At 47.3% G+C, this 20792-nt stretch overlaps 1 protein-coding gene across 1 annotated transcript; it reads right to left on the bottom strand.

Annotated features, from left to right (window-relative positions):
* Positions 1-5720: 5720 nt before the first annotated feature.
* Positions 5721-7059, bottom strand: ACTL9 (actin like 9). Its single transcript, XM_025863313.2, has one exon. The coding sequence runs from the start codon at positions 6977-6979 to the stop codon at positions 5729-5731; it is 1251 nt and encodes a 416-aa protein (XP_025719098.1). The 5' UTR covers positions 6980-7059; the 3' UTR covers positions 5721-5728.
* Between the last annotated feature and the right edge of the window lie 13733 nt (positions 7060-20792).

The following is a 20792-nucleotide window of genomic DNA, read 5'->3' as shown; positions in this document are numbered from 1 at the left end:
GAGAGGGAGAAGCAGGCCTCCCGCCGAGCAGGGAGCCTGATGCCCGCTTGATGTGGGGCTCGATCCCAGGACCCTGGGATCACGACCTGAGTAGAAGGCAGACACCTAACGACATTTTGCTCAAACCCATGGAGGAGGGTCTCTAGGTCCTCGGTGGCCCGCTGGCTGGCTGGCTGGAGGACTTGTGGTTTATCTTTGGCACACTCTAGTTGAAACAGCAGCCATCTATTTGGCCCCTACTGTGTACTGAGCATGTTAAGTTCATTTTATGCACTACTCGAAATGGTTTTAAGAAATTATTTTTATGGAGGCATTTGCACTGTAGAACATTCTAATGATACATTAATACCTAGAGTAAATGCGAAACACTCCCACCCCCTGCAGCCCCAAAGAAAACGGCAATTTCAGAGGTGTCCTTCTACACTTCCTAGAGCACCTGTGTCATGCTTAATCCTTATAAAGCTCCCTCCTGAAGTGAGCACTGATATCACCCTCATTTTACAGGTGTGTTGAGTGAGGCTCAGAAACGTCAGGTCGCTTGTCCATGGTCGTTTAGCAGGTGAGGAGGCATGACTGGAATTCACGTCTGTCTGACTCCAATGCCAGAAAATGAGAGGGAGGGGCCCCTACGTAGGATTCCTGTAAGCTCATCTGAAACCCTGGCTCAATCATTCAGTCATTCAACAGACATTTCCTGGACTCTATTGAAAGCTGGGAGCATGACAAACGCGGGGCCTGGAACTCATGGCCCCAGGGGGTGACGCCATCTATCAACAAGGATCAAACAAATCAGATGATCATTGCTGGCGCTGCCTGGGTGGATACCAGAGGAACTTAAAGGAAACATTCATATTTAACAAAAAACAGAATCACATGATTGAAAATTCTAATACTTCAAAAGGGTGGGCAGTGGGAAGTCCCCTTCTGGTCTTGATGCCCAGGTTACCCTCTCACAAGCATCAACCCTCAGTGGAGGTGATATTGCCCCCAAGGGGGTAAAAATTAGTTGGGGGTGTGTGTGGGGAAAATGTGTTTTCATGTATAAAGCACGGAAACACATAGAAATACAAAAAGATACACAGTTGATCTGTGCTGTTAAACTTTCATGGGAGACAGGAAAAAATGTCTATATGTGACTGCCCCTCAGGATGGGACATTGGGAAAGTCTTTTCTAGAAGCAACCACCATTTCCTCGTGAAATCTTCCAGAGATGTTCTGCGTGTTTTCAAACAAATCTCTACATACTCATTTATTCCGTTTTTTTTTTCTTTCCATAAATGGCAGTAACATAGCCTTTTGGGCCTTTTTTTTTTTTAACTCAAAATATATGTTGGTAATCACCTCTTGTCAATGATCATGGCTTGCTAGGGTTCCTTTTTGAAAGCTGTGCAGTATTCCTCTATGTTTGAGGGTGATTTATTTAACCTGTTCTGGATGGTCACGCAGCATCAGAAACACAGAATGTTGTTTCTCACGTTTTGCCACCATTAAGTGCTGCAGTACACAAGGGATAAGTGCATTTACGTCATTTTGCACATGAGTGATTGTATCTGAAGGAGAAATTCTTGGAAGTGCCATAGTGGGGCCAGAAGGTGTGGGCATTTGTCATTTAAGTAGTTACTGAGACTCATCCTGCATCGGGGTTGTGCCAGCTTCCTTCCTCATCAGCAAAGTAAGAGAATGCCAGTTTCCCCACAACCTCGCCAACATGGGTGTTATCAAGCCTTTTGATCTTTGCCAATCTGATGGGTTAAAAATGGTATCACAGTATAGTTTTCATGTTCATTTCCCTTATGAGACTGTGTATCCTTTCTTGGGTCAAAGAACCATTTGTCTTTCTTTGTGAGCTTAAGGTTCATATCCTTTGCTAACTGTTGTAGTATTTTTCTTATTGATTCTTTCCAAGAACTCTTTATATATTATGGACATGTTCCCTCTGTGTTATGAGTTGCAGCTTTCTCCATTTGTTATTTAAAAATTATTATTTGTTTTTCTAAAAAATTGTCATTTGTCTTGACTTTGTTCAGGGTGATTTTTACTTTGCAGATTTTTTTTTATGTTTATATGAAGTCAACTGCTTTGATCATTCCTTTTATGGCTTCTGGGCTTTGTGTCATACTGAGAAAGGGGCTAGTGAGAAGATGGGAAGTGAGAAGGAGCACTCAGTACAGGGAATAGCAAGTGCAAAAGTCCTGAGGAAGGAAGGGGACTTGGCATGTATCTTGATGCATATGTAGTGAAAGACTGATTTATTTTAAGGAATTGGCCACAGGATTGTGGAGGTTGACACAAAATCTGTAGAGTAGGCTGGAAGGTTGGAGACCCAGGAAGAGTTGCAATTTTAACCTGAAGGTAGTCTGCTGGCAAAATCCCTTCTTTCTTGGGGGAGGTTAATTTTTGTTCTCTTAAGGCCTTGAACTGATTAGATGAGGCCCACCCATGCTATGAGGGGGTAATGTTTTACTCAAAGTCTATTGATTTAAATCTTAATCTCATCTAAAAAATACCTCCACTGGGGCGCCTGGGTGGCTCAGTTGATTAAGCATCTGACTTGATTTTGGCTCAGGTCATGATCTCAGGGCTGGGGAATAGAGCCACGCATCAGGCTCTGCTCTCAGTGTGGCATCTGCTTCAGATTCTCTCTCCCACCCCTCTCTCAAATAAATAAATAAATCTTTAAAAAATACCTTCACAGCAACATCTAGAATGGTGTTTAATCAAACATCTGGGCACCATTGCCTAGCCAAGTTGACACACAAAATTAACCAACACAAGTCCACCTCGTGTCACCTTGGTACATACGTATCTCCTTAAACCCTACTTTTGTAGTACATGATATGGAGCCCCTTCTCCTTGTATTGCTCTCATGGGACCCAGGACAGGAATGCGCAGCCTGTGCCAGGATGGGGTCCCTGATCTACATGGAAGAGCAGACTCCATGGATGTGCGTGGGCACAGGGAGGGGTCTCTGGTGCTCTCAGTGCTCTGCTGGGAGTGGTGGGGGGGGCAGGCAGAGAGTGCAGAGGTTTACCTACAACTCCAGGGAGGAGGTGAGATTTCTAACAATAGGCTTGAGGTAGTGGGCTTCTTATCCCTGGGAGTGTGCAAAAGGGAGAGGCACATGTCACAAGGGTTGTAGAGAAAATTTCTGCATCAGGGAAGGTTTGGAGTTGGGGGACCTCAGTCTGTTCTAAATGAGAGTCCATCCGGCAGCCCAGAAGTGGTGGGGGTTTCTGCATTCTCTTCACTTCCTGTAGCATCACAGACCCAGTTTGTCCCACATCCCTTCTATGAGTGTGCCTGGCAGTGCCTTGACACCACTGTGTGGGGTGGGTCTCACTTGAGGTCTGGGGAGGACTGGTTTGCTACAGTCTGTGATTCTAAATGTGATGCCATTTGCAGTGCCTTGAGCTTGGAGGTGGTGCCCCCTTGTGGGAAGAATGAGAAGTTTCTCCTCACTACCTGTAACCTCCTGGGGGTTCTTGCCTAGGCTACAGATTGAGGCTGCCTGCCTGGTGAGGAGGTGAGGCAAGGGGGTCCAGCACCGAATGTTTGTGATCTGGAGATCCTGGCCTGACTAGGGGACCGTCCCCCCAGCTGAGGGCCACTCACTGGTCAGGAATGGGACCAGAGCTCCTGCCTAATCCCCAGGACACTGCGGGACACGGTGGGTGGGGCTAACCAGGGCCCTCTTTCACCCACATTGTCTGATGGGTGGGGGTGGGGGTGGAGAGGGGGTGGTGGTCTCAGTGCTCCACAAATAAATGAATTTCCACTCCCGAAAATGCCCGCACAAGAAGAGTGCTGGCCGGTGAGTCAGATGGAAGGAAGGAGGAACAAGGGATGGGGGAGAAAGGGGGGGGGGAGAGAGAGAGAGAGAGAGAGAGAGAGAGAGAGAGAGAGAGAGAGAGAATGAATCCAAGTGAGCAAATAAACACCAAAAATAGAGTCAGGGAGACTCAGGGAGACAGAGACAGAGAAGCTCAGTAAATACTGACTGACTGGATGTATGAATGAATGTTTCCTTGGACTGAGGGAGAGGAGGACGCATTGTGGACATGGATGAGCTCTGGCAGCTTGTGCTCATTTTGTTGACAAGCTGTGAGGACCTGTCCAGGCTGCAAGCTGCGGTTTGACATTCTTTAGGTTGTGCTGGATGGTGTGAGGCAGAGGATCCTGCCTCCAGCAGGGGCTCAGGGTAGCCAAGACGAGGTTGGAGGAAGGAGAGAGGACCCAGGATGCCTTGTGGGGAGAATGCCCAGCCTCTGTGGGAGGGACAGTTGGTCCCTGGGGACCTGTGTGTGTGTGGGGGGGGGGCAGGAGGGAGCCAGTGTCCAGGTGGAGCCCCCATCTGTGGTATCTGCCCCGGGGTCATGGCAGGCTGGGCAGCCCTCAGGAATGTTGCTGGCTATTGGTGCCTCAACTAATGGGATGGGGCCCTGGGGGGCTGGTTGTGGGGGTGGGTTTCTGGGGAGTCTGAAAACCCTGGGGTAGAATGTCCTGGGTGTCCATCATGGGGTAACCCTAGGAGAGTGTCTTTGGGAAGGCAGTTGGGGGGTCAGAACACAGGAGAGGGCCTAGGGCATTAGTGGGGTGATCATGGGATGGTCCTGGGGACTGGAACCTTCCTAGGAGGATTTGAAGGGCTGAGGAAGGGGGATAGGAGGTGCACTGTAAGGCAGGCCATGTGGGAGACACAGAGCAAGGAGGTGAGCTGAATGACCCCCATTCCCTGACCTGGGGGTCTGGGAATTCAGAACATACTGTTCTTTGGGGGGTTATGGATGGGGAGGTGGGTGTGGGATAGAAGGAATGAATCTTGGAGAACAAATTATGCAGGGACGGCAGAGTTATGGGGGAGGGTGGAGTTTGGGGAATGGGCTTTGGACACTGGAGGGTCCTTTAGTAGGCCATTGTAGGGGAGACGGTTGAGGATCAGAACGTCGGTCTTTGTGGTGGGTATGGAGTTTTGGCCCTTGTGGGGGGATGCTCAGAACATCAGTGTATAGGAGAACTTTGGATAATCAGACGGGGAAACCACTGAGGGGGTGGATTTGGGGTGCTTGAACTCGGGGTGTCTTGGCAAGTGGCTCTTGGGGGTATTTTGGGGGGATTAGAAATGGGGGAAGATTCTGAGGGTGCACCTAGGTTCTCATGGAAAGGTTCTCAGAGTTGGGGGTTGGAGCACCTGATGCAGCTTCCTTGGGGAGGAACAGGTCATGGAGATGGGTCAGGGGTCCTTGAGGGACATAGTGAGGGAGTGAATTGGGAGCTTAGAGCCTAGAGGAAACTTGGGGGAGGTTTATAGCAAAAGCAATAGATCATCGGGGTGAGATTAGGGGATGAGAATCTGGGGGATGTCTTTGGGGTGGCCTTGGCAAGCGGTCCCAGCCTGAGAGTGCTTTTGGGGAGGGATCATGGGAGGTGGATTTCACAGGGTTAGGACAAGGTGGTGTGTTGTGGGTTGATCATGGGGAAGGTGGGTTTCGGGAGTCGGAGCTGGGTGTCTCTGGGGTTGGATCCGTGGGAGGTGATTTCGGGCAGGGCAGAACCAGGATGTCTGGGAGGTAGATCTTGGTGGGGTCAGGACCCAAGGCGAGTCTGGGTGGTGGGTCCAGGAATGGACTGGGCTGGGCCCTGGGTTAAGGCAGGATAGAGCCGGCAGGGTATCGGAAGCTTTACTGCCTCCCCCCACCCCCACCCCCACCCCCCACGCCGCCAACCGGAATCAGTAGCATTTGCGGTACACGATGTGGGGCCCCTGTTCCTCATACTGCTCCCGCAGGACCCAGCAGGACTGGAAGGCGCGCAACGAGGCCAGGATGGAGCCCCCAATCCACACTGAGAATTTTCTGGTGGGCTGCGTCGCCACCACCACGTGGGCCTCGGGGGGCAGACTGTGCAGCAGCTCGGCCCGGAAGCGGCCCTCGAACCCCTGAAAGAGCGAGGAGCCCCCGCAGAGCAGCACGTTCTGGGCCATGTCGGCCCGCACCTCCAGGGGCACCTTGTGAAGGCTCCGCTTGGCCATCTTGGGGACGCCCACGGGCTCCAGCCCCGGCATCTCCGGGGGGGTGAACAGCAGCTCCGGGCACTGGAACAGCTCCTTGCCCAAGGTGACCGTCCGCCCGTCGGGCAGCTCCAGGGTCTGCCGGCATTCCTGCTCCGGCCGGGCCTGCTCCTTGAGGAAGTCAGGGGCCACGTAGCAGTAGTGGTGCTTGATGTTCTCCACGGTGTCCAGGTCCTGCTGGCCCAGCGTCAAGCCCGAGCCCAGCAGCATCTCTGCCAGGAAGGCGGTCAGGTGCGTGCCCGCCAGGTCCAGGCGCTCCGTGGCGTGGGGCAGGTTGTAGCCCTGAAAGACCGGCACCGTGTAGGTGACCCCGTGGCCGGTGTCCACCACCAGCCCGCTGATCCTCCCGTGCGCGTAGACGGACAGCACCGACTGGGAAGCCACGTACATGGCAGGAGAGCACAGCGACTCGAAGGCCACCTCCACCAGCTTCTCGCGGTTGGTGGTGGGGCTGAAGGGCGGGTCGGAGAACAGAAGCGGCTGGTCCCGAGTGGCCACGCGGAGGTCGTGCTCCAGCAGGTGGCGCCAGATGAGCTCGGCCGCGTCCCAGTCCACCACGATGCCGTTGCGCACTGGCTGCACCAGGGTTAGCTCTGGGCGTCTGCGGGCGGCCTCGCCGATGAAAGTCTCCAGCACCGGCTGTCCACTGGTGGCCGGCTTCTTGGGCTGAGAGCCCACGATGGTGGCCACGGTGTAGGTGGGCCGGGCCTGCCCCGCGAAGCCCACCTTACAGGTGCCCGTGCCCATGTCGATGACCACCGCGCCGGTCTTTGGTGGCAACCTGTCACCCACCATACTGGGGGCTTCCTGCTGCAGGGTCTTGTTCACCAGGATTGACTTGGGGTTCACGCCAGTCCTGGAGGCCTTTGGGGAGGGCTGGGGCTTCGTGCAACTGGACGGATTTGCATCCATGGCTGCACGTAGCTGGGTCAGCTGCTTGGCGAGGCTGACCACTTTCCTCTGGGGGTATGAGGAGAAAAGGCCGAGGCCGACCAGGGGCAGGCAGAGGCAGGGAGAGGGGCCTGGCTGGTGGTCTATGACATCACCCTGCCTGCCGCCCCTTCAGAAGATTTCACAATGCAGGGGAGGGGGTGAGGACGAGCTCCTCCCTGCCCCAGAAAGCTCCCAGAATACTCATCTATTCTGGATTCCCCCAAAGTGGCAAATTTGGAGGAGGAGGCTAGAGGGTGCTGGAGGAGAGACCTCTGATCCAGCTCCCTGACCCAGAGCCCAGTAAGACCTGGAATCCTCTTGGTGCTTCCTTTTGAAGCTCTTTATAGTGTGGTAAGGGAGAGCTAGTCACAGCTCTCCTTAGAATTTAATCTTAAAATTAATTTAAAATATTAACCCTTAGAATATTAATCAGAAGGTGGTCGCCTAGCTGGTGTGGCTTTTCTGGTTTCCTGAAGGAAACAGAAGCCTGCCTAGGGTGGGGGGTGAGGCTAGGAGAGGCACAGACATCCCTCTGCTGTTCTTTGACCCTTCTGCTCTGCCTGATACCTGGAACAGTCTCCCTACCCCATTCCCACAGAGCAGGAATTTGCCTCTTCAAATCTCGGCAGACACCACCTCCTCTTGAAAGCCTTCCCTGATTTCTCTTCCTTCTCTCTACCACATGGTGGTGGTGATGAAGGGGTGTCCACCTTCCCTCTAGGGATTTCTTCGGCTTCCCCTTGGTGGGAGGGGGCCTCTGTGGGATCCAAAAAGGAGCTTTCAGTAAGATAAAAGGGACAGGGCAGAACCAGGGAATTTCCTTCCTTTTTAAGGCTAAATAATATTCCATTGTGTGTCTACACCACATTTTGCCTACCCATTCATCTGTCGAGGGACCCTTGGGTTGCTTCCATGTTTTAGCTATGTGAATAATGCTGCTATGAACCTGGTTGTGCAAATATTTCTTCAAGCCCCTGCTTTCAATTCTCTTGGGTATATACCCAGAATTGGCATTGCCGGATCATACGGTAATTCTATTTTTTAAAATTTATTTATTTGAGAGTGAGAGCATGGACAGGGGGAGGGACAGAGGGAGAAGCAGGCTCCCTGCTGAGCAGGAAGCCCAACTCAGGGCTTGATCCCAGGACCCCGGGATCATGACTCCAGCCAAAGGCAGACGCTTAACCGATTGAGCCACCCAGGTGCCCCTGGTAATTCTATTTTTTAAAAAATATTTTATTTGTTTATTTGACAGAGACACAGCGAGAGAGGGAATACAAGCAGGGGGAGTGGGAGAGGGAGAAGCAGGCTTCCCGCGGAGCAGGGAGCCCGATGCGGGGCTCGATCCCAGGACCCTGGGATCCTGACCTGAGCCAAAGGCAGACGCTTAACGACTGAGCCACCCAGGTGCCCCTCCCCTGGTATTTTTAATGATAATCATTTTACAATATACAGGTGTATCAAATCAACACATTGTACACCTTAAACTCACACAATGTTAAATGTCAATTACATCAGTAAAGGTGGGGTGGGGAAGTTCACGGACTCTTGTAAATAGCTGAGTAAATGAATATTTCCAAAAACATGTATGAGATCGCACACAAAATTGGTTAAAAACTCTGGCCAGGATTAAATCTGGACACAACTGGAAAATGAAGCCTTCTTACTTCCATATTCCTGTGACATATTCAGCACAGGTGCTGACAATTTCTATCACTACACACACACACATACACACACACACACAAACACACACACATACACTTATTTGTTTTAACCAACAGGCGATAACACCACCAGAAGTGGATTTTGAGGCAACTCTCCCTATCTGTTGTGGAACCTGCTGTCCTTAGTTGAGACAATTCCTTCCTCTCAAATGCACCCCCTTTTGGATGATGTGTGTGCAAGAAATGAATTCTGTCCCCATGAAACACCAACTCCTATCCCCTTCTCCAGCCCCAGGCTCCCACCATCTTTCTATCTCTGTGGATGTGACCCTTCTAGGGACCTCCTAGACGTGGAATCCTACTGTACGTGTCCTTACGTGACTGGCTTATTTAAGTGAGCATAATGTCCTCAAAGTTCTTCCATGTTGGAGCAGGTGTCAGAATATTTTGAGGGACCATTATGTTCTTTTCCATAGTGGTTGCACCTTTTCACATTCCCACTAGCAAGGTAGAGCGTTCCAATTCCTCCACATTCTTAACACTTGTTTTTGCCTTTCCCCCTTTTTTATTTTTAATTACAGCTATTGTAATGAGTTGTGATAGAGTTTTAAGCATCTGCATGTTAGAAAGACATGTTTAGTTCAGACGGACTGTTACATAAAGAACTGAATAGGCGGTGTTCAGAGCCCAGCCTTTGGTATTGCTAGTCATGTAGCTGTGTGCAGAAGGGGAGTCACTTTCCATTATTCCCCCTCATTCAACACATCCGCAGAGATGGTCCCTTGACCTCCTGAAAGAGTATTTTGGTGAATTTAGTCTATAGCCATTTAAGACAAAAATAATTATTTTCCCTTTTAAAGAATCATCGTGGCAAGTGAGAGGGATGGTAGTTGATAGTTCGGGATGGGGGTCAGGTAAATTTTCACTGCATCGTATGGTACTATGTTCATTTTTTTCTGATGGGGGAAATAAAGGCTCAGAGAGGTGAAGTAATTTGCCCAAAGTCACACAGCTGGGATGGCACAAGAGCAGGATTTGAACCCAGATCTCTGAGATACTGCAGTGGCTGAGTGCAGGTCTGGAAAACTGTGAGGTCTAAGATCCATCCGAAACAGTACAAATGGAGGCTGGGACTCTGTTGACCTCAGGTTCCTCTGTTGTTTCTGGCACATAATGCTCCATTCTCGGATACCGCAGCAAACAGGACAGAGATCATCACTGAGTAGAGGCAACAAGGCAATGATGTGGTCAAGACCACAGATCTGGAGCCAGCTGCTGGGGTTAAACCTGGCTCCCCCACTTTAATAGTGAGGCAAACTACTAAATCTCTCTGTACCTCAGCTTCCCCATTAGCTAGTTAGAGGTAATAATAGTACTGACTTCAAAGGGCAGGTATGTGGATGGACGAGTTATCTGTGAAGTCAGTGGCTGGTACATCTTGCTTTGTGAAGGTTTACACAAATTGCAGGTATTGTGTGCTTCAGTAGTGTGTATGAGCAACCAGTAAGTGGAAATATCTGAACAACAGCTCTGCAGTGGAATTAGGGATTTAGATGGGCATTTCTCTTGAAAGGGCATTTTTTCCAGACTGCAGATCTTTGCACTGGGCTTATCTGAAATCTGCGTGGGCAGCGCCGCCTTCCACCTGGTCTGTGGTCCCCAGGAGTTGAGTTGTACAGCTTCCTGCCAAGAGAGGCCTTCCAAGACCACCGGCTTCTTTTTCTTTCTGCTAAGTCCTTGGCTCAGTTGCTCAGAGGTTCACATCCTTGGTTGCAGCTTAGGATCACCAGAGGAATTTAAAAAAGAATCCCCGTGTTCTGGCTGCACCCCAGACTTGAATCAGAAACTCTGCAGATGGAGACCAAGCAGGAGTGATTGTTTAAAGCTCCCAGGAGACCTTAATGTGAAGCAAGTGGAGGCCCATTTGTCTGGGTCTTTAACATTCTCAAATTCTCCCTTCCTTCCTTCCTTCCTTCCTTCCTTCCTTCCTTCCTTCCTTCCTTCTCCCTCCTTCCCTCTCTCTCTCTCCTTCTTTCCTCCCTCCCTCCCTCCCTTCCTTCCCTTTCTTTCCTTTCTTTCTCTCATTCTCAATTTCTTAATTCCCCCTGACCATCAGAAATGATGGACTGGGAGTCTGGGGTTGTGACACAGTTCTCTGGGATCAGCAGGTTCTCATGCTTAAATGTGTGTGAGAGTCTCTAGAAGGGCTTGTTAAAACATAGAGTTCTGGTCTTGCCCAGAGATTCTGATTCAGCAGGTCCAGGGCCCTGCAGAGAATCTGCATTCCTAACGAGCTTCCAGGTGATGCTGATGCTCCTGGTTGGCTGACTTCACTTTGAGGAACATTGTCTGGAGCCTTGTGGACATCTGGGAGATGAAAGGAAAACTTCTCACAATAAAACTTATATATAAATGTTATCCAGCCATGAGAAAGAAGGAACTCCCACCATTTGTGCAACGTAGATGACACTTGAGAGCATTATGCTGAGTAAGTCAGAGAAAGACAAACACTGTGTGATCTTACTTATATGTGGACTCTAGCAAAGCCGAATTCGTAGAAACAGAGAGTAGAATGGTGGTTCCCAGGGGCTGTGGGGTGGAGGAAATGAGATGTTGGTCAAAGGGTACAAACTTCTAGTTATGAATAAGTTCTGAGGATCTAATGTACAGTAGTGACTATAGTTGACAATACTGCATATATACTTGAAAGCTGCTAGGAGACCAGATCTTCAACTTTTTCACCACAAAAATAGTGATTATGAGATGTGAAACATCTGGTGGTAACTATTTTGCAGTATGTAAGTGTATCCATCATTGTAGGCCTTGAACTTACACAATGTTGCATGTCAGTTATTTCTCCATAAAGCTGGAAAAAATACAGAATAAAAGACATGACTCATACAGTGCTCCTATTTGTTCTCTTTCATCAACCATTCAAAACATAACCCTGTGTTATGTGTGATTCTGTTTAAAGGCACGGTTAATATATATTATTGATCTTACTAACACCGAACTCACAGCCAACATCGTTATACCTCACGCCTGAATGAAGCTTGTCCAGCTCACGCATTTTCTCTGCAAGGCACCCCAAAATCTTCTTGTGCATGAGAACTCTAGGTAGCAGTGTGGCACAATGCTTCTGGCTGATTTAAACAGTGAAACCAGGGGCATACAGGACAAAAATGTGAAACCTGGGGCACTAAACAGACCATGAAAAGGGCACTTGCTTATGGTATGAGAGCACAACAAGAAGGCAGAGCATTGTGGGAACTCAGCTGGGAGGGAGCATGTAGGCAATTTAGATTTTTTTGCTGCTCCGTGCATGTCTGCAAATGACCATGAGAGTCCCAGCAGTATTGAGTTTGTGATTACAAATCAATTTATGTAGGTGAATTCTTAAATATGGACTCTGTGAATAATGGGGATTGGCTGTACATACACACACACAGAATCATATGTATATGGGTGTGTATACACACACAGACACACACGCACACACAGGATCTCAAGTGCCTGTATGTATTCACCACACAACATAAGCAACAAAAACACAGCAAACACACTGGAAGCCCTCTGTGGATCTCCCCCCAGAGAGTATCATGTTGCTGAATTGGGGGTGTTTTTCACATGGGGAAATGCCACTTTTGCCGGGACGCGGCACCTCTTTCTGGCTGTGTTGACATCAGCAACTCCATTCATTCTTCAGTCAGCAACACTCACTCACTTGACCTGCAATGTGACCTGAGCATTGCATTTTAAAAAGCTTGCAGGTGAGTCTGCTGTGTATTCAGTGCTGAGCACCACTGAGTACCTGAGCAGTCTTGCCATGAACCCTGGAGAACAAATAGGAATGCTGTATAGACCATGCCTTTTTATTCTATATTTTTGATGCTTTGACATCTTGAGGGCCCCCCTCCCAGGGCTAGCTGATTCCTAGAGATAGCACACACCTCACCTGCCAGTGCACCTTTCATGGGCAAACCAACGAATTCAGAGCCCACACTCCCTACCCCCTCCTCTGTGGGGCTTTCACACTCAGGGCCACTGTTCCCCTCTGCTGATCCCCAGGGCCGGGTTCCAGACAACAAGGGATAGCCCCTGTGTCCCAGAGCCCACTGAAATTATTCAAACTAGCCAGTCCTAAGCCTGTATGCCCTGCATTGTCCACATTTCCCCCTCACTACCTGTGTCTCCTGCCTGACCCTAGTGCCTCTCTGAGGGGCCCCCAATAGCGTGCCACAACCCCTCCTCTTGGGAACTGTAACAAGCTAGCTTTTCAATGGTACTGCTCTCCTAACCTGTTGGCCTCACCTGCTCAGATCGTAATAAACCTGTATCTTAAAACAGACTCCTTTGCTCATCCTTCTGCTTGGAATGCTCAGTGGCGTTTGGATGGCCCTGCCCAGCACCTCTTGGTTATCCATGTGGTGCTCCCTCCACCATTCCTGTGGTTCATTAAGAGGTGAACATCATTGTTTTCTCATGCTCTCCTGGGACAAATTTGAGAAGCAGGGCACCTGACTCCCCTGCAATTAACTTTCTCTGAAGTAGAAAGGAGAAGCTGGAAGAGGCTTTTGATGTAATACCTTCCCCTGGAACTGCCATCTCTTGACAGTTGGTTCATCACTGCTCAGATGAAGAAGGAGCTGGTGGACTAAGTGGGGAGTGACACATTCCAGGGAGGTTTATCAGGAGTCACTGTGAGATGGGGAGAACTATGCGTCTGTCTCTCTGGGTCTGCTCATAGCCCTAGCTCAGTGGGCTTCAGAGCAAGGTAGGGAAGGAACCAGCACGAGATGTGTTTTTTTACCTTTGTCTCGTGCAAACTGGATGCATAGCACTATGAAGGGCCAGGGCCCATTTTCCCAGCCTGCGGACCAAATATCTGGATACTTGACACCATCTTTGTGGGTTAAGTCCTTGACAGTGTGTGGTTTTTGGTGAGGTAGGCTCTCCAGGTATGATGGAACCAGTTCCACTGTCTGTGTGGGACACACAGACCTTTATGCAGGTGTTGCTGTATCAGCAGGTGAGTTTTGGCCAGGTATGTTGGTAAGAAACAATCTTTTTCTGTTTTGAGGTTCTTTTTGAATCCTAAACCTTCACATTTATGTAAATATCCTCTCAAAACTTTCAAACATATAAAATTTTCTATCAGTTTAATCTTGAAGAAACCTCTTTTGGAGGTTGACCTGCTTCTGGCTGAGGTGGCTGAGAGCTGTCATCCTAGGATCCCCCTTCACCATCATTCTAGGGATTCTCTTTCAGGTTGAATCCTCTGTTTCTTCTCTTTAGGTTGATGGCTCATTTAGGTGCGACACATGCTCCCTGAGTGAGTGCAGTGGAGACAGATTGGAAGAAAAACCTATCAGGTCTAAAAAAAATGTTATTTTATCTTATACTTACATGGTTATTTGACTAGCTATAGAATTCTAGGTCCCAACTAATTTTCTCAGAGCATTTTAAAACATCGCTCCATTGCATTCTAACATTTGGTGTTCCTGTTGAAGAGTTCAAGGCCACCCTAGAGGGGCACCTTGGTGGCTCAGTTGGTTAAGCATCTGTCTTCGGCTCAGGTTATGATCCTGGAGTCCTGGGATTGAGCCCTGCATTGGGCTCTCTGCTCAGCGGGGAGTCTGCTTCTCCCTCTACCACTCCCCCTGCTTGTGCTTGCTCTCTCTCTCTCAAATAAATAAGTAAACTGGGTGTTATATGAAAACAATGAATCATGGATCACTACATCAAAAACTAATGATGTATGGTGACTAACATAACATAATAAAATAAAATAAAAAAAACTAAAAAAATGAGAGATGTTCAAGGCCATTCTCATTCTTGACTTTTCCAGGAAAACTGTTTTCTTTCTCTGAGAATTGATAGGGTACATTCTTTTGTTTATTCTGATGAGCAATTTTCAATCTTGAAATTCACAACTTTCATTCAGGGAAATTTTCTTGCCCCATATTTCCATACTTATGAGATGTCTATTTTTTAAAAAGGATTTTATTTATTTATTTGTCAGAGAGAGAGAGCACGCACAAGCAGGGGGAGCGGCAGGCAGAGGGAGAAGCAGGCTCCCCGCTGAGCAAGGAGCCCAATGTGGGACTCAATCCCAGGATCCTGGGATCATGACCTGAGCCAAAGGCAGACACTTAACCGACGGAGCCACCCAGGTATCCCTGAAATGCCTATTGTTTTGAGGTTGGGCCATCTGTTTTGATTCTCTGATTTATTTACCACTTCTCTATTGTTTTTCTCTGTGCCTTTTTGTTGTTTTGTGATATTTTCCTACATTTTATATTTTAATCCTCTTGTTTTTCATTTCTCCTAACATTAAAAAACTCTAACATCTTTTTGTTCTTTTTTTTTTAAGATTATTTATTTATTTATTTGACAGGGAGAGAGAGACAGCGAGAGCAGAAACACAAAGCCGGGGGAGTGGGAGAGGGAGAAGCAGGCTTCCCGCTGAGCAGGGAGCCCGAGGCGGGGCTCGATCCCAGGACGCTGGGATTACGACCCGAGCTGAAGGCAGACGCTTAACGACTGAGCCACCCAGGTGCCCCTAACATCTTTTTGTTCTTTAAAGAAAAAAATCTTTTTCTTGCTTCACAGATACTGTCTTTTTAGTTATACCTCTGAGTTCTAGTCAGTTATAGCTCTAAAGTTACTAAGAGTTTCTTTTTTCGTTTCTTCTTCCCTCAGTCTGTTCTCTCCCAAGTGCTTTCATTTTCAGTGCGACTGTTGTGGTCTCTGTCTCTTGTGTGAGATACTGTTTGGTTAATTGGGTAAAAAGGTGATTGGAAGCTCTGTGGACATGAGTTAGTTTTGTTTATACTTTGGTTTTCTATTTAGGGTGATCTGGTTGGGCTGTTTCCTTGGGATTTTCTTAATGGTAGTTTTTGTTTTGTTTTATTTTGTTGTTGTTTGTGCTTATCTTTTGTTTTGTTTTCTTTTTTTGGGCTGGTTGATTCCCAAAAAAAGCTCTCTTACAGAAGCCAGTCCTTTGGATAGCTACCCCAAATGTTGGATGAATGCTCTAATTCTTTCCCTCCAGAGGAAACCAGGATTTGGGTTTTGTGCCCCACTTGCTCTGTGCTGAGGTGGGTAAAGGTCTGTGGCCAGTGAGAGCATGCTTTCCAAATCATCACCTTTGTTTTCAGTGGCTCCCAATCTGGAGCACCTTCCCATCAGTGCTCAGACTCAGGCAAGACAGAAACCAGTCCCTCAGGCAGCCCCTCAAGACATTAGAACTTTGGATTACAGTCCAGTCCTTTCCTTCCCTTCTCAGGGACAAGCCAGGAGCTGGGGGCTTCCTCCTGTTGTGTGGTGCTGTCATGGGGGAGATATTATGGGGGAGAAGGTGCCATGTACTTTCCTATTGGCTTTGATGCAGCTGGCCTCATGCTCAATTAGGGTGCAGTAGCCCCTCAACTAGTCTCTGGATTTTTCACAAAGGGAATCGATCCCTGTGCTGTTGAACCAGTGTGTCCATGTGGGAAAGAAAGTCTGGGGCTTCCTATTCCACCATTTTGTTGATGTTGCAGCTAATCTTCTCTGAGGATAAGGACCCCAGTCATATTGGATTAGAGCCCACCCCAATGACCTCATTTCAACTTAATTACTCCTTTAAAGACTCTATCTGTAATGACAATCATGTTCTGAGGTCCTGGGGCATTAGAATTTCAACATGAATTTTAAGGAGATATGATTCAGCCTATAACCATGCTACAACATGGATGGACCTCTAAAACGTTATGCTAAGTAAAAGAATTCAGACACAAAACGTCACATATTATATGATTCTATTGATATGAAATGGGTAAAATTTGTGGGTACAGATAGCAGATTGGTGGTTGCCAGAGTCTGGGGTAATGGGAGTGACTGTTTCATGAGCATGGAGTCTCCTTGGGAGGTTGAAAATGTTTGGGAACTAGATTGAAGTGATGGGTACATGACACTGTGAATGTACTAAATTCCACAGAATTGTACACTTCAAAATGGTTAACTTTAGGTTTATGTGAATTTCATCTCAATAAAAAAGTGTGTGTGTGTTTATGGGCATAAAAAGAGATAAAGCAAGGTGGCTAAAGAATAACAATTGGTGAAAGGTATATGGATGTTCCTTCCACTTTTCTGTAGGTTTAAAATTTTTCGAGTAAAAAGTTAGAAAAACTGAGAAAAGACTTGCTGTTTTATTATTAGTTTCTAGCAATTTCCATAATTTTAGCCTTTTGTCCTCCAAAGACAAGAAGTGATGATGGCTTGTCAGCAAAAAAGGGCAAATTAAGTCAATTCAAAAAACAACTAAAAGTGAGTTGATTCAAGAAAAACACAGGTATATTCTGCAGACTATCTATCAGACCACCTGGTTAATCTTTTCCCAGCAGAATGCAAAGTCTCTTGGTGTTAATGCCCAAACTTCATAAAATGTATGTATCTCTCAGTATAATGTTTTCTGGCTCATGGTTACACAGGGGAGGTTTATATTTCCATCAAGCGAAATACAAGATTTTAAAGAAAACAACGTATAGAGAAAGTGTGCCAACTGATAACCAAGGAGAGTGTGCATCTCATGTATTGCCAATGCCAAGAGAGGTTATCATAGCATCTTACTCAATGTGAGTCATTCTCTGCTGTTGTGTGCTTGTGCTGAACTTGCTTTCCCAGCACTTTCTACATTTTGGCAAAAGCAAAGGTCAGTGTTCTACAGTGAGTCTTCAAAGAGTTGAGGGAATGAAAGAAATCTTGGAAAAAGAAGCGATAGAGAAATATGACTTCACACCAAATAACTGTAAACAAATATGTTCATTTTGCATAAGCTTTTTACTGGTTCTAGCTACAGTTCAGGAAATTGGTTGAAAGTTTGGGGTTGATGTAAAATACAACTTTTCCCATTTAAAATAATGGTAAATAGAGTCCCAGTTGACAGTTTTATGTTCATCTCATTTTCAGGAATGGATAACTAATGTTCAATAGGAGACACCTGTTAAAATAAGGTGGCACACAGAGATGGCAAAAAATAAGAAGGTGGTATGCAAAGGATTAATATTTGGGGCACACATCTAGAGTAATAATAATTTCTTTGCCATCTTTTTCTCTTCCCCTGTTCTTTAGAACAACATGGCCCAGCCATAAATAACTTTAAGCATGGCTTGTTCCATCCATCCATCCATCCATCCATCCATCCATTCATTCATCCATCCATCCATCCATCCATCCATCCATCCATCCATCCATCCATCCTTGATGCAGTTCAACATGCTAGATGTTGAGGATTCAAGACCCACTCCCTACTATTCCATATCTTGATTTCTTTTTCCCAACTCCTCTCTGCTCCAGCCCTTCCTGTTCAATAAACATCCATGTGTCCATGTGCTTTAGGTACCGGTGATACAGAAATGAATAATAGCAGGAGCCTTGCTCTCAAGGAACTCATGGCCTATGTCAGTGTTACTCAAAGTGTAGTCCATGAACTGGTATTGGCCCTTGAGGAGAAAAGGACCTTGAAACAGACTATAAATTAACAATATTGCTAAGCTTTAGTTCAACTGATATGTCTTCCAGAGCAAGACTTTCTCAATTAAGGGAGCAGTGTGTTGAATAACTTTCCGATGCAAGCTTCGTATCTCCAAGCAGACTGTCACAAATGCTTTGAGTACTGGTCTAGAATCGGCTTGGAAAGATGTCATGGTGAATGTCAAATCCAATTTGTAAGGTCTAGCTGTATGGTGTGCTGAGCTGAGAAGCTCCACACATGCTCAGAAGTAGAAAGCCATGAGACCAATTGCTAATGTCTGCCATGGGCTTGGGAGTAGAGTGTGGTGTCATGGCACAAGGAATTTGCTGGTAGTTGCCTACTATATATCAAGTCCTTAACATATGTCATTATTCCTGCTTCCGTTCTGCTTCCACCTGGTTGTCACCTGTCTGACTCAGTTTTGGTTTCAGCAACGCTCTTGGTAATTCACTCAGCCTTGGGAGACTTGCCTGTGATTTCCTGCTGTGGGCACCTGCTTAGGGTAGACTGGCTCTCTGGTCTCTGCCCTTCCCCCTGACTCCGGCTGTGAACGTATAATATGCTCACAGGCACTAGACCATCTACTTTTGGACCATTGCATCTCCCAAGTTTTGGAGGCCCCTAAAGAATGGAGTCTAGAGGAAGAAATATCACAACCCAGGGAAGCTGCCTCCTAGCTGTTTTACCACCATTCCTGCCTCATTATTTAACTCAGAAGAAATCTCCTGGACATTTTTTTTTTGAGCAAGGATCCATTTGCAGCAATGGATTCCCTCATCTCCTCCTCCTCCTAATTAGATCCAAACAAAAAGACTTGGACATCTCTCACATTCATTTATCCACATCAGTGCTGCTCATCCTTCCTGTAGTTGAGAGATGAGTAAATGTTTTTCCACAACCTCCAGCGACAAAATATCAGGGGCTCTAGGCTCCCACTGCAACTAATTTTCTCCCTTGCCGAAAGGGAGACGCAGAGGGGTTTCTTGTGCAACAGGTCTCCCTGGAGCCCCCATCCCCAGATGATGACATCTATCCCTGCAAAAATAGAGGCAGCACTGGTTCAACCCTTGTTGCTGGAATCCAGGGAGGTTTTTACCAGGGACTCTTCTTGAATGAGGGGTGTTGAGAAAGCTCCTTCACTCTACCCACAGACCCTGGTGAGTGGGGGCGAGAACATGGAACCCAGGCTTGTGGGGATATTGGGGGTCCAGGCATGATTTAGAGATTAGACATTAGTGGCAGGATGGATCTGAGGAACTGGTGATATCATTTCCCATAGACAAGCTAGGTTGACAGGTATTGAGTGGAAGGATGAATTCTTGTCCACCTTTTTTCACATTTGCCCACCTCCAGGCAGTTGTCTTCTTTTACCGAATGCTTAATCTTTCCTTGTCTGTCTTCACTGCTGTGAACCCAAGGCCAGTTCTCTAGACAGCAGAGGGCCATCCATGTTCATGTTCAATCCATGTTGAAGGTCATCTCATGTTGACCTTCCATAAAAGCATTTGGAAGCAGCCACACATGGGCACCTGACCTTGGTCAAGGGGCTGGTACCAGAACAACCCATCTGGCAGGGGTTGGGGGCACCTTCAGCTTCCCTCCTGAGGACCGGCCATCCACAACAGTGATCCCCCAGAGGAGTTCTCAGTTCTGACCTCCTGGATACAGGAGCTAAGCACTGACTACAAGAAAGAGGCAGCATCCAGGGATGTACTGTTTCCAAATCCTAGCCTATCCTCTCAGTAGCTGTGTGAGTTTAGGTAAGTCACATACCCGTCCTTAGCCCATTTGTCAGTAACATTAGTTCCAACCAAAATATTGCTTCCCTTAGAGAACGTATTCACTCAGCAACCATTTATTGAGCAAGCTCTGCTGTGGATCCTTCAGCTGGTGTGATTGGAGGTGAGTATTAAACAATATAAATGATAATGTCCTGCAAACTGTCATTTGATTAGGCAGGTAACCAAGGGCCCAGATCACACCTGGTCATGGTGGAGAAATATGAAAGTTGTATGGGCAACAGGAAGTGAATAATGCCAGTGTCTTTTCCCTGGTCACTTGGCATCAACAAAGGGACCCCCAGCCCCAAGTTTGGCATTACTGAGGATAATGGGAAAGAAAGTGGTAAAATTGCATGTTGGAAACTTGGCCAAAGGTGCTTCTATTCAACCCAGAAGAAAAGTACGGATTTAGGAGTCACAGATGATTCAGCCCAGGTTTGAGTGAGTTGTGGATAGCTCTGCCCAGCTCTGCCTGTCTAACTTGCAGGTTGGGGAGGTTGGATGGATGGCAGTCCTTTTCCAAGAGAGGTCTTGATGGGAAAGAGTTTGTCAAAAGCTCAGGACACAAGGGGATCACAACCAGACTCTCCAGCCACTGAGGAACTGCTGGCTAGAGATCCCAAAAACCCAGGCGTTTGTATAACAGGGGGAACACTTGGGCATCCCAGAAGGAAAGGCAAATTTGGGGGCATATAGGACTGAGTATATGAACATCTGCAACAAATCCTGAAATGTCTATTACAGTGTTTGGGGGAGTGTGCAGAATGTCAAGGGAGAAACAGACGCTTTAGAATCAGATTCCTATTTTGTTCTAATTTTGGCTGTTA

Source organism: Callorhinus ursinus, unplaced genomic scaffold (assembly GCF_003265705.2).
Source record: "Callorhinus ursinus isolate GAN/ISIS: 27379988/994484 unplaced genomic scaffold, GSC_fseal_2.0 scaffold107, whole genome shotgun sequence".
Classification (NCBI taxonomy): Eukaryota; Metazoa; Chordata; class Mammalia; order Carnivora; family Otariidae; genus Callorhinus; species Callorhinus ursinus.
The sequence above is the reverse complement of the archived record's forward strand: the minus strand, read 5'-3'. Positions and strand labels throughout refer to the sequence as shown.